The sequence below is a fragment of the Vipera berus genome (genome assembly GCF_964194415.1).
Source record: "Vipera berus genome assembly, chromosome: W".
Lineage (NCBI taxonomy): Eukaryota > Metazoa > Chordata > Lepidosauria > Squamata > Viperidae > Vipera > Vipera berus.
Window position 1 is genome coordinate 25,757,957 of NC_138210.1, and position 13,095 is coordinate 25,771,051.

The 13,095-nt window shown below is 49.7% G+C and overlaps 1 protein-coding gene across 1 annotated transcript in view; it reads left to right on the top strand.

Annotated features, from left to right (window-relative positions):
- LOC308676249 (cell division cycle protein 27 homolog) overlaps nt 1-13,095 on the top strand; it is a gene marked incomplete at both ends in the record, with an annotated part of 185,951 nt that overhangs the window by 153,899 nt on the left and 18,957 nt on the right. Inside the window, 1 exon segment of the mRNA XM_081342064.1 lies at nt 12,776-12,893. Coding sequence (XP_081198190.1) covers nt 12,776-12,893 — 118 coding nt within the window.

Consider the following 13,095-nt stretch of genomic DNA (forward strand, 5'->3'; position numbering starts at 1 on the left):
TTTATTTGCTTGCAGGAACTGAACTGAGAAACAGGGCTGCAAATGCAGCTATTTATACCCTGGCCTCTAGGTGGCGGCCAATAGGTTTAAAGCAACCTATTGCCGCCCTAGAGGCAGCCAATGGCAGCTCTGGAGGCGGGTTGTCTGAGGAGCTGGGAGCCGTTAGCCAGCTCCTTGCATAAGCAACCTTCCAGCATTCAAAACCATGTGGTGCACTCAGCAAAACAAGGCCCAATACATTACACCCCTCCCCCCTAGAATGTACACACATTATAATAACAAAAGTAGAAAAAATAAAATACAGCAATTACAGAATTTGTAATAGTACAAGATAGCAGTATACAAAAGTACAGTATTGTTCACATGTATTCACTAATACAGAGGCTTTCCTGAGCAGGCAGAAATTACAGTAATCACACAACATTACAGCACAATTATTTAAGGACAAAATCCTGTAAATAAGCTGGAGGTTTGCGAACCCACCTGGGGGTCCCAGGCAACTCCCGGTCTACCAGCTTGCCCACCGGGCTGGGTAGACCAGGACTCTTGAGTCCATGAGAGTCAGGCTGACTCGAGTCCCTCTGGCTGGCCATTCCAGGTCGGCCCAAGCCAAAGTCCATTGTTGGAGCAGAGTTAGCACAGCGGCTGTATTGGTCAGGTTGACTTTCCCCGTCAGGGGACCCATGTTGCACTCCCGGCCTTTACCCATCTACGACCACATCCCCGTTGCCCTGACTGCTAGGGTCCTCAGAGCATGTGAATTGTCCTGCTTGGCTCTATGAGTGGACCTGTGATGAGGTCCTCACTTTGTGGCCGTTTTGGGAACCGCTTCCGCAGCTGATCAATATGGCGGTGAACAACTCGCCCGCCATCTAGAGTCACTTCGTATGAGAGAGGGCCCGAGATTTTAGCGATTTTGCCTGGCACCCACAAGTTCCCATGCCCATAGTTCCGGGCCCACACCCCATCACCCACTTGCAACCCCCTCGGAGGCTTTAGGCAAGAGGTGTCTGCTGTCACCTGGTCTGGGTGCAGCCTGTCCAGTTTAGTGATGAGACTCCTTCCCCAGCAAAGCTCTGCTGGGCTCTTGCCTGTTGCTGTGCAAGGTGTAGTATGCTGGCAAAGCAAAAAATCAGCCAGCCTGTGGTGCCAATCCCCAGTCACTATGCGCTTCAGTGACTCCTTTGTAGTGCGCACCATCCGTTTGGCCTGCCCATTACTTGAAGGGTGAAATGGAGCTGATGTCGCATGCCTAATGAGGTTAGTCCTCAAGAAGGCCTGGAACTCTGCTGCTGTGAACTGGGGCCCGTTATCGGACACTACGACGTCCGGCAGCCCGTGTGTTGCAAAACGTTTCCTGAGCACCTGGATGGTCCTAGCAGTAGTCATACTTGCGATTGGAATAACTTCCAGCCATTTAGAGTGGCTGTCGACCAGTATAAAAAATAGCTGTCCCTGAAAGGGCCCAGTGAAGTTGATGTGAATCCTCGACCAAGGAGTGTGTGTTTCCTCCCTTCTGTGGACAGGAGTGTGTGGCATTTCAGGCCTGGACTGTTGACACGTGTAACACCCGTGTACTTGAGCCTTGATAGCCTTATCTAACCCTGGCCACCATAGGTAGCTTTGTGCCAATGCCTTCATCTGGACAATGCCCGGATGTCCCTCATGTAGTGATTGAAGTACCCTGTCTCTTAATGAAGTGGGGACAATGACCCTGCTCCCCCATAGAATACAACCCTTGTGAGCTGAAAGGTCGTGTCTACGTGTGAAGTAGTTCTGGAACTTGGGTCCAGGACTGTTTTCCAACCACCCTGTGTGAATCCAGGATAGCACCCTACTTAAAACCTTGTTTGCAGCAGTTTCTGCAGCCACATCCCCTGCATGGAGGGGAAACTCAGGCAAATCCTGAATGGACAAAATGCGAGCTGCTGGAGCTGGATCAGGCTCGATCTGTGGCAAAGGCAACCGGCTGAGGCCATCTGCATGGCCCATGTCTTTGCCGGGTTTGTGAACCAGCCTGAAGCTGTAGGCTGATAAGAAGATGGACCATCTTAACATTCTAGGGGACAAGTTGTGGGGTGTCTGTCAGTCAGTAGTGAATAACCCCGATAGTGGCTTATGGTCTGTGAAGACTGTGAATTCCCTACCATACAAGTAATCATGGAATTTGTTCACCCCGGCTACAATGGCCAAGGACTCTTTGTCAATTTGCACATAATTGCGCTCAGCAGAGGACAATGTCCTAGAGTAATAAGCAATTGGGACTTGAGTCCCATCACTCTCCAAATGACTTAAAACAGCCCCAACCCCATAAGGGGATGCGTCACATGCAAGGCACACTGGCAATGACTCTTCAAAGTGAGTGAGCACTGAACTGGAGGACAGTAGTGACTTTACTGCCTTAAAACTGTTTTCATGGACCTTTGTCCATTTCCATGGGGTGTTTTTATCCAAGAGCCGGTGTAACAGCTCTGCCACTGCGGCCTTGTTAGGAAGGAATGCATGGTAAAAATTTAGGAGGCCCAGGAATACCTGAAGCTCTCCCTTTGTCTTGGGGCTAGGTGCCAGCTGAATGGCCTTCAGCTTGGACTCGGCAGGGTGGATGCTATCGGCATTGATACGGAAACCCAAGAAGTCAGTTGAGGGAACCCCTATACTACACTTGTTTTTCTTAAGTTTAAGGCCCGCTTCGCGGAACCATTGAAGGACGGCTTTGAGCCTCCTTGCAAGCACCTCAGTGGACTCACCAGCGATGAGCACATCGTTGAAGTAGGGGCAGACCCCTGGAATGTCCTTGAGTGTACGCTCCATGACGCTTTGAAAAATGCCAGGGGCTACACTAACCCTGAATTGGAGGCGTTTTACTTTAAAAGCCCCCCTGTGTGTTACAATAGTCTGTGCCACGGCTGTGGCTTCGTCCACAGGTAGCTGTTGATAGGCCTGTGCCAAATCTAACTTTGCGAACACTGTACCACCTTGCAGTGATGCCAGGATGTGGCTCACGACTGGCACCGGGTACGCGTGCTGTTTAAGTGCACGATTAATCGTGCACTTGTAATCAGCGCAAATCTTGACCTCTCCATTGGCTTTTAGTGTTGTGACAATTGGGGTTTCCCATTCACCCCCATCCATGGGCTGTAGTACCCCTGTTCATCTAGCTTGTCCAACTCAGCATCTATCTAGTGCTTAACAGCAAATGGCACTCTGCGGGGCTTAATCCTGATAGGCATTACAGCAGGATCAAGCTTAAAGGCGATCGGAGGACCCTTGTATGTTCCAAGGCTTGTGTCAAAAACATCTGCGAACTCCTTGCATACTGACATTAAGTTTGCGATTTGTGTCCAGTTGATTCCGGTGACCTGGATGCCTAATGCATCAAACCAATCAAGTCCTATCAGACTCGTTCATTGACCTTCTACTACAATAATGTCCAGAGGCCCTGAAAACCCCTTGAATTTGACAGCCAGTGTGGCCTCGCCCTTGACGGCGACTCTAGCATTTTGAAAATCGGTCAGGATAATGTTGGATGCCCTAAGCTTGGCCCACCTCTTGCTGCGGTTGCAGACGAACCGGAATGTATCAAGTGAAATGATGGACACAGCTGACCCAGTGTCCAGTTCCATCTTGCAAGGGGCCCCTTGCAGCTCAACCTGAAGTCGAAATTTTGGCTTAATGGGGCGGCGAGCTCCCGTGTGGCAAATGCTCCGGCGGCTGGAGCAAAAACCTACACTAAATTGTCCCAGGGCCCCGGTACCTTTCCTAATCAGAATGTCCGATTGGCGATTCAATTGGTGGTCCCTCTGGCGACCTCTGCAGACTGAAGCAATGTGGCCGGTGTTCCTGCAGGCCCGACACGTGGCTGTCCAGAACCTGCAGTCCATGCATTGGTGGCGGCCACCACAACCCAGGCATCAAAGGAAGGGACCTGCCTTGTAAGTTGTCCCATGTTGATTGTCGTTGCGACTTTGCTGGTCGTCATGCTGTTGAAGCTTGTCCACTTCTTGGCTGCTGTCGGTGTCTTCGGCATGTTCAGCGTCCTCGTGGTGAACAGCCTCCTTGTGCTGTGCACCTTTGGCGGGCCGCATGGCTTTCACAGCCCCGCCGGTGGCTTCGTCCGCCATGATCTCCTTGACGTTGACAAAGATAAGATAAGATGAGATAAGGTGATAGGATAGGATAGGATAGGATAGGATAGGATAGGATAGGATAGGATAGGATAGGATAGGATAGGATAGGATAGGATAGGATAGGATGAGATACCCTTTATCCTCATTTTTTACTATGAGTACACTGGCCCACATTAACAATGAAATTCTGTTGCCTGCTCTCAAAAGAAAGTATATATCTACCCATACACATACATAACACACATATACACATGCTGTACACATACATTAATTTCATTCTAAAATAAAAATACAGAAAAATAGAGAAAAAACAAAAGTTAGAAAAATAAGAAGAGGGTTTTTTGGTGCAGTAAAACACAAAAAAATACAACTTCAACCTTTCACTTTACATTTCACAACATTTCAAGCCATTTTTATAACAACAAAATCATTCAAATCATCAGAACCTAAAATCAGTTTCATTTTTTTCAGTTTTGAGCAAAACGTCCAGAGGCGGTTTCCAAATAGAAACAAAACAAGATAAATTCTTTAGAACTCTTACATTGTTTTCTTTAATTAAAACAGTCAGTTACGCCATCTCAGCTAACTCCACATTTACCATCCACTCTTCCATTGTGGGAATTAATGTGTGTTTCCATCTTCGTGCATATAAGATTCTGGCTGCTGTCAACATAAAAATTCCCTTTCTGATTATAAGGCAAAGCAGTCCCTCCCGATTTTATTTTTTCTAATTAAAGAAACCAGGAAATTTAGGTGCTGCGTGTGCTGAACTATAATATTGCTTGTTACAGTATTATTCTGTAAAAAGGAAAAAGGAAATTGAAATGAGAACAAAAGGTCCTGAAGGCTAGAAAATGTTAAGGAATTATGTCTCTGTGATACTTGTATCTTTCACTTGCTGTTTTGGTTGTATGTGTGTATTAGTAATGTTTTTATATATCTTTTGTGTATCACCACTTTGGTTTCTGTAAAACAAGTAATTTGTTATGCTTTATAGTGGCAAATATATGGTTTGGCATACAGGTAGTCCTCAACTTACAATTGTTTGTTTAACAATAGTTCAAAATTAGGATGGCTTTGGAAAAGTGACTTACAATCCATCCTGAAAGTCACGAACATTGGACCACCTCTGTGGTCACATGATTGCAATTCAGGCACTTGGCAACCGGTTCACATTTACGATAGTTGCCACATCTTGCAGTCATGTGATCACGATTTGTGTCTTTCCCAGCCAGCTTCCAACAAGCAGCAGCAATTGGGAAAGCCAGATTTGCTTAACAATCACATGATTCGCTTAATGATTACAGTAAAAATGGTCATAAAATCAGGGCCCGTCACAGGATGACTTCGTTAACAACCGCATTGCTTAGCAACTGAAATTCCAATCCCAATTGTGGTTGTAAGTTGAAGACTACCTGTATGGAGTGTTAGATGTTTTGTGCCAGCCATGTGTTGTGATTCAGGGTCAGCCTGTGGGTTCGGCAGTTGGGTCGGACAACTCAGAGGAGGAGGGGGGTGTTGAAGACCTTGCTGAGGGGGTTGAAGATCTTGCTGATGAGAGCCCTCAGCCAGGCCCCTCCCACTTGGTCACCACGGAGACCCAGCTGTGTGAGCCTGACAGCGTGGATGAAGGTGACCCACAGCTGGCCCTGTTCAAGGACACCCGACGCAGGAGGCAGTCAATCAGGAGTAAACAGAGGAAGGCAATGGGGCTCCTCGGAAGGAGGCAGAGAGAAGCCACGCCCTGAACTCTATATAAGGGGAGGGCTGGTTTGCTGAAGGCAACCGCTTGGATAGTTCCTGTTTCTTAAAGCTCCTGTTTCTTGGTTCGTGTCTTGTTTGTTTTTGTAGCTATAAATTTGGCAGGCGTAATTCCAGCCTCTTGCCTTCTTGTAAAAGGGGTTGTCCCTGCCTTTTCTGCAGGGCCGGTAGCAGGCTGGTACAGAACACCATGGCAGTTCCCCAAAAAGGTCATCAGATGGGAGCAAAGAGGCTTCTTTGCTCCCACTGGTGGGTCAGGGGTCCCCGGCCCCTGCAGCCCCATTGGCGAGAGTTTTATGGTAAGGGAGGGGCTGAGACCCCCCATAAAAACCTCTGCTCAGGGGCTGCTCTCTCTCTGATCTCTTTGTTCTCTCTTCTGCTTGCTTGCTCGCCTATCCATGAGCTCAACCCAGGCATGGATGTCTCCATGCCAGGGAACTCTTTCTATTTACTTTATCGTTAAATAAAGCTTTGAATGATTGCATCCCTGCGTGATGACTTTTACTTGGAAGCACCTTAACGAAACATCGACCTCGTGAGACCATCTCACAAATTGGAAGCAAGAGGATGGTTTAAGGCAACGCTTCCAAGTCACGCAAGATTCCTGGAGGTTCAAAGAACCCATTTGAAATGGATGGCAGGAGATCCCCAATTGTGACCAGGAGTCTTCAATCCAGGACGGCAGCCCTGCATCCAGCCCCTGACGCAAGCTCAGCGCCAGGGACCCCTTCGCATGCCTCCCTACAGCTGCAAGCCACAGAGGGAAGCATGGAAGGCTTACAGTCTACCCAAGACTGCCCAGATGCAGCGGAAGCGGCCCAGGCCCAAGACAAGCACCGCGTGGGCCAGATGACTGAACAGGAACGCGAAGAGCTGCTCCTAACGTTTCTTGCAGCACAAAGGACGTCACAAGCCTCTCCATGGGGGATGCCAGTGCAGGGGGGCTCTGGACACCATGTAAGTCCTTCCCCAGCGCCCACGAGGCCCCCTAACATGGCGCCGGCCACCCTGAGTGACCCCGGGACCCCAGAGCTTTTGGCGCAACATTTCCCGCCAAACTGTGACCTACAGCTTCTGGGGGCAACCGGAAGCAAGATGGCGGCCCCCAGGACACCCACATGGCCTGATATTGATAGGCCTCAGCCAAGCCTCGAGGCCCAGCAATCGGTGGCATCCAGTCGAAGCAGCATGGAAACCCCCTGGTCCTCCCCACCGGAAAGCCTGCCCAGCCGTGCCTACTGCAGCAGAGATTGGAGCAACTATCCAGACCCTGGTTGCAGCTCTGGAGGCCAAAACGACCGCAGCCTCAACATCGGGGGTAGCCAGCCTCGCTCGCCACCCCCAGGGGCCTCCCGGAAGAGTTCCAAGGCCTCCAATCCTCTCCCTGGGGCCTAACTGCCAGGAGGCGTCCGGCCTGGAGTCTCCCAGCTGCGTCCTGCAACCCCAGAGGGCCCCCAGTGAACCCCCGGGCCCTCCAGCCTACTTTTTGCCGCCACCCAGACGCCCTGCTTGCCAGATGGTCTTCGGGGGGGCTCCGGATGAGGCCCCCTCCTCCAGCACCGTCTTCAGCTGCCTCCAGGGTCTTCAGGACCTGCGATGGGCTCCTCTGGGCAATCCGAGCAATCCAGGCAATCCATGTGCCATCCAGCCCCCATCCTGCGATCTTCGCCCCCCGGTGAGTGTTCCAGTGCCGGGGGGGGGGTTTCAGGAGGAATCTTCGGGGCTTCTGCGGCCTTCATCCCCTCTTCAAGCCCAAATTCCAGCCTACAAGCCCAGGGCTGGGCCTAGCACAGAAGCAGGAAGAGACACGTCCACTCTCTCTGCCCCCTGGGCTGAAATGAGCTCTGAGAATGCCCAGTCAGGGCCATCCAAAAATCAGAGAAAAATACTACCATCTACCAGCAGAGGGGTCCCTCTTCCATTCACCTCAATGGAAAGCTCTAAGGTGTATAGGCATGGACAAAGAACTGGGGAAAACTTCTTTCATTCACAGATTTCTCCATCTGCTCCTGCATTCTTAAATAAATTTGAAAAACTGCAACTTGGGGGGGAAAATTTCAGCAGATGGAGTAAAGAAGTGCAGATGTATCTATTAGAGCAAGGGACTCTAGAGATGGTTCTGGACCCCCACCTCTTCCCTGGGGACCCCAAGAAGAGTGGTATCATAGGAAAGCATATACCACTCTACTGAGTTCACTGGATACTAACTTGTACTCCAGCATTCCAGATGGGCTCACAGCTGGTGAAGTTTGGCGGTTATTATACAATTTATTCAACAGCGACAGCATCGGTTCGCTCACCAGACTCACAACTGAGTTTTACACCACCAGACTCAGATTTGCAGCTAACATGGCCGAGCACCTGGGAAAATTGAAAGCACTCAGGGCAGAACTGATGTTCAGAGACTACCTTGTACCTGAGGCTAACATGGTCGCTGCCATTCTGGCTTCCCTGGACAAAAATTGGAGCAGTTTCATTGTTTCACTGGAGGGGACAACGAAGGAAGCCATGACTCTGTCCTACCTCACAGGGAGGCTCATTGAGGAATATAGGAGATGAAGAGATGCAGGAGAGTACGCCAGAGTTACCACCCAGCGAACCAGCAGGAGGCACCACAGCTCAGAGCAGGTTAATGCTCTACTTAAGTGTTTCATCTGTGGCTCTGAGGGGCACCTGAAGAAGGACTGCCCCCATCACCAACAAGGCCCCAAGCATGGTCCCATTCAAGGAAGGGGCAAGTGGCAAGGTAGGGGGCGTGGCGGGGGCAAAGGTAGTGCCAAGGGCAATTTTGTGCATACTTGTCCTCTCACCCCCACCACAAAGGCTGATAGCCCCACTGACTTATGGTTACTGGACTCTGGAGCTTCATCTCACATTACCAATATGAAACAAGGGTTTAAAAGGTTAAAGAAAATTAACTCATCTGTCAAGGTGGCCAATGGTGATAAGGCTTTGGTTGTTGGGGAGGGCACTGTTTCTGTACCCGGGCTGGGAAAAGTTGAAGGGGTATTGCATGCTCCCTCCATTGCCAACAACCTATTAAGCATTATCAAATTATGTGACGATGACAGGGTGGAAGTTTTATTTCGCAAAGGGGGAGGTCATGTCACCCAGAACCAGAGGGTCATTGGAAGTATTGCCATCACAAATGGTTTGCCATACTTCTCCCCTGAGAACTCAGCCACAGAGGACAGTCCACAGGGTGCCACCTCAGAAGGGGCCTGCACACGGAAAAAGAGAAAGCCCCCACAGCCAGCCCCAAGGCTGTCTAAGGAGCGCAAGGCCGAAGCGGTTGCACCCAAGCCACCTCAGCCAGCCCCACAACTTTCCAAGGGCAGTGTGGACAAGAAACCCGAACCTCAGCAGGCACCTAAAGCACCGCTCAAGGCAACCAGAGCCAAGAGGGTGTCAGTGGGGAAGCCGCTCCACGATAAGTGTGCCCATCTCTTACACCGAAGATTAGGTCATGCGAGCTTCCCTGTGGTTAAAAAGATGGGAGAGTTTGCTGAGGGAGTCCAGCTCAAGGATTGTGAGGTGTTCCTGGACTGTGCCATCTGTAAGAGGACAAAGAGGAAGGCTGCCCCCATCCCTAAGGTGTCACTGCGTAAGGCCCAATACCCGTACCAACTAGTACATGTTGATTTGGTTGGGCCATTCACACCATCCCTAGGGAAAATACAGTATTTTCTCACTGCCGTTGACGATTTTTCACGATACGGCCACGTGTATACCCTCACAGAAAAATCCGAAGCCTTTGACGCCATAAAATCACTGTATGACTTTGTAGAGACCCAGTATAAGACTAAGATCGCACAACTGCAGAGCGACCGCAGGGCAGAGTTCATGTCCCGAAAATTCCAGGACTGGGTAAGGCATAAGGGCATCCGCCATTTTCTTACTGCGCCCTTCACTCCTGCTCAGAATGGCGTGGCTGAGAAAAGAAATGGAATCCTGCAAACTATGATGCGTAGTCTGATTGCAGACGCTGGGGTCGCAGAATCATACTGGGCAGAGGCGGTGCACTACGCCAATTACACCTTAAACCACACCTGGAGCAGTGTTGTGGACCAGACCCCATATTTTCTGGTCCACGGTAGGAAACCAAGTCTGGGACACTTGCGTGTGTTTGGCTCCTACGCTTGGGTGCACATCCCCAAGCAGCTGCGGAAGAAGGGGAGATCTGTCTCCCAGAGACTGAGGTTCTTGGGCTATGCTCCTGGCTCCAAGGCCTACCGTTTCCTGGGAGAAGGGGGCAGGACTGTGACTTCCCAATCTGCCTCCTTCGAAGAGGACTCCAATTGGACCCAGATCCACTCGAATGATCTGAGCCCATATGTCAACTGACCCAGCAAGGACACACCGACCACGACATCATCTGAGACGACCACATACCCTGCCACCGACGAAAGTGAGGAACAAGACGAAGATGTCATCCTACCTGGATCAGATGGGGAGGATGAGCCGTCCAGTCCCAAGGGGGAAGACACGCCGTCTTCACCCCCAGCGACGCCTCAGAGACCCGCGGAAGAAAAGGGCGGTGAGTGGCAGAAGGTCAGGAGATCAAAGCGGTCCAAAAAAGGGATCCCACCAAAGAGAATCGACATTGGGCACATCGCGGCTGTCAACAGCATTGTGGTCACCCCAAAATCCTTCTCTGACATCCAGGAGCTGCCCATCGAAGAACAGGAGAAATGGCAGCTCGCGATGGAGAAGGAAATGGAGAGCCTGAAAAAACTCAAGGTCTTCACCCCCCAGCAACCACCAAAGGAGAGGAAAGTCATTGGCACAAGGTGGGTTTACAAGGCCAAACCACTTGCCAATGGCCTCTACCTGTATAAGGCCTGTTTGGTAGCTCAGGGATTTGCTCAGCGCTACATGGAGGACTACGGGGAGACCTACTCTCCAACCATCCGGGCAGAGAGCGTCAAGGCCGCCCTCGTAACTGCAGCCGCTCTGAGGGAGGAAGTCTTCCAATTCGACATCCAGACGGCTTACCTCCACGCCAACTTGGACCAGCAGATTTATGTGAGGGCCCCTCCTGGCTACCAGCAGGAAGGGGGAAATACATGGTTGCTCCACAAAGGGTTATATGGCCTTAAGCAGTCAGGGAAACTATGGTACGACTGCCTTAGAAAAAGTTTAGAACGAGTTGGTTTCACTGCATCCCATGCAGATGAATGTGTTTTCACACGCAGCTCCAAGGGTACCACAGAACGGGTGTTAGTTTATGTGGACGACCTACTATATGTAGGGCCTGACAAGGAAGGGTGTGACGAATTTGCCAAGGCCCTGGAGGAAAGGTTTACCCTGAAGTCTTTGGGGCGGGTTGACAAGTACTTGGGTGTGCACATCTTGGCCACTAAGGGGGGGTTCGCCCTATCTCAGAAAGAAAAGATAGAGGAGTTATTGGCCAAATGCAAAATGGCAGAATCTAACCCAACGCGTAGCCCGATACAAAGTGACTATTACAATCACACTCACAAGGACAGTCCTGAGTTCACAGATAATACGCTTTACAGATCTGTGATCGGCTCCTTGCTATATATCAGCAATTGGAGCAGGCCTGACATAGCTTTAGCTGTGAATCTACTGTCCAGGCATGTGGAACACCCAAAGGAATTCCACTGGACTGCTGTTAAGAGGGTACTTAGGTACTTCAGGGGTACGACCGATGCTCTCCTTGTGCTGGAACCATAGAAGGGGAAGACGGCCCAGCTCTCTGCTTACTCAGACGCAGACTGGGCTGGCGACACCAAGAGTAGACGGAGCACCTCTGGTTTCCTCATATTGCTAAATGGCTGTCCTATCCATTGGCATGTTAGGCAGCAAAAATTTGTTTCTTGCTCCACGGCCGAGGCTGAATATGCCAGCCTGTCAGACACGGCCAATGATTTGATTTGGTTCGATGCTCTGATAACGAGCATCTGGGCATCTCCCCCTCTGCCCATCCAAATTCAAGAGGATAATACGGCTGCAATTGCAATCTCGGGGGCATATGCAGTGGGCTCTAGGTCCCGCCACATAGACATACGCTATAAAAATGTCAGGCAGCTTGCCAAAGAGGGGTTTATACATGTTGAGCATTGTAACACAACTGACCAGATAGCTGATCTGTTCACCAAACCTCTTCCCATTGACCGGCACAACCTTCTGTGTAAGCGTTTGTGTTTGGTCTTCTGAACGTGTATATGCATGTCTATGACACCTGCTCGCCCCCTCACATACATTCACTGGTCCCTGTCATTAGCTGGCAAGAAGGGGAATTGTTAGATGTTTTGTGCCAGCCATGGCAGTTCCCCAAAAAGGTCATCAGATGGGAGCAAAGAGGCTTCTTTGCTCCCACTGGTGGGTCAGGGGTCCCTGGCCCCTGCAGCCCCATTGGCGAGAGTTTTATGGTAAGGGAGGGGCTGAGACCCCCCATAAAAACCTCTGCTCAGGGGCTGCTCTCTCTCTGATCTCTTTGTTCTCTCTTCTGCTTGCTTGCTCGCCTATCCATGAGCTCAACCCAGGCATGGATGTCTCCATGCCAGGGAACTCTTTCTATTTACTTTATCGTTAAATAAAGCTTTGAATGATTGCATCCCTGCGTGATGACTTTTACTTGGAAGCACCTTAACGAAACATCGACCTCGTGAGACCATCTCACATGGAGTTCAGATTGCACTCTTTTTTTTTAAAATTTTTGCCTCATCAATTTACCGTCCAGGAAATTGATGTTTTATAATTAGCCATATCCACCATAGCATCCATTTTGTGAAAGAAGTCATTAACCTCTCTCAAATGTCAAAGTATATCCATTTGCTCAGAAAGGTTGAGGGTTCCTCTTTGACCATTGGTAGTAATATTACACATTGTTGGGGGCGGGGTGTTTTTTTTTTCATTGCTAGGTATGGATTGGGGATGATTTACTACAAACAAGAGAAATTCAGCCTTGCAGAAATGCATTTCCAAAAAGCACTTTATATTAATCCTCAGAGTTCTGTCTTGTTGTGCCACATTGGAGTTGTAAGTAAATCACTTCTCATTCAGGTTTGATGTATAATATGAACAGTGACCACCTTAGTGTTGTATATTTATGTTGAAAATATATATGTTTTTGTATATGTATAGTATACAGTATGTAGACAATGTGATTAAATTAGTGGACCAGTGAAATACTGGGGACATAATTTACTTGGACTTCAGTAAGGCATTTGATAAAGTAGAC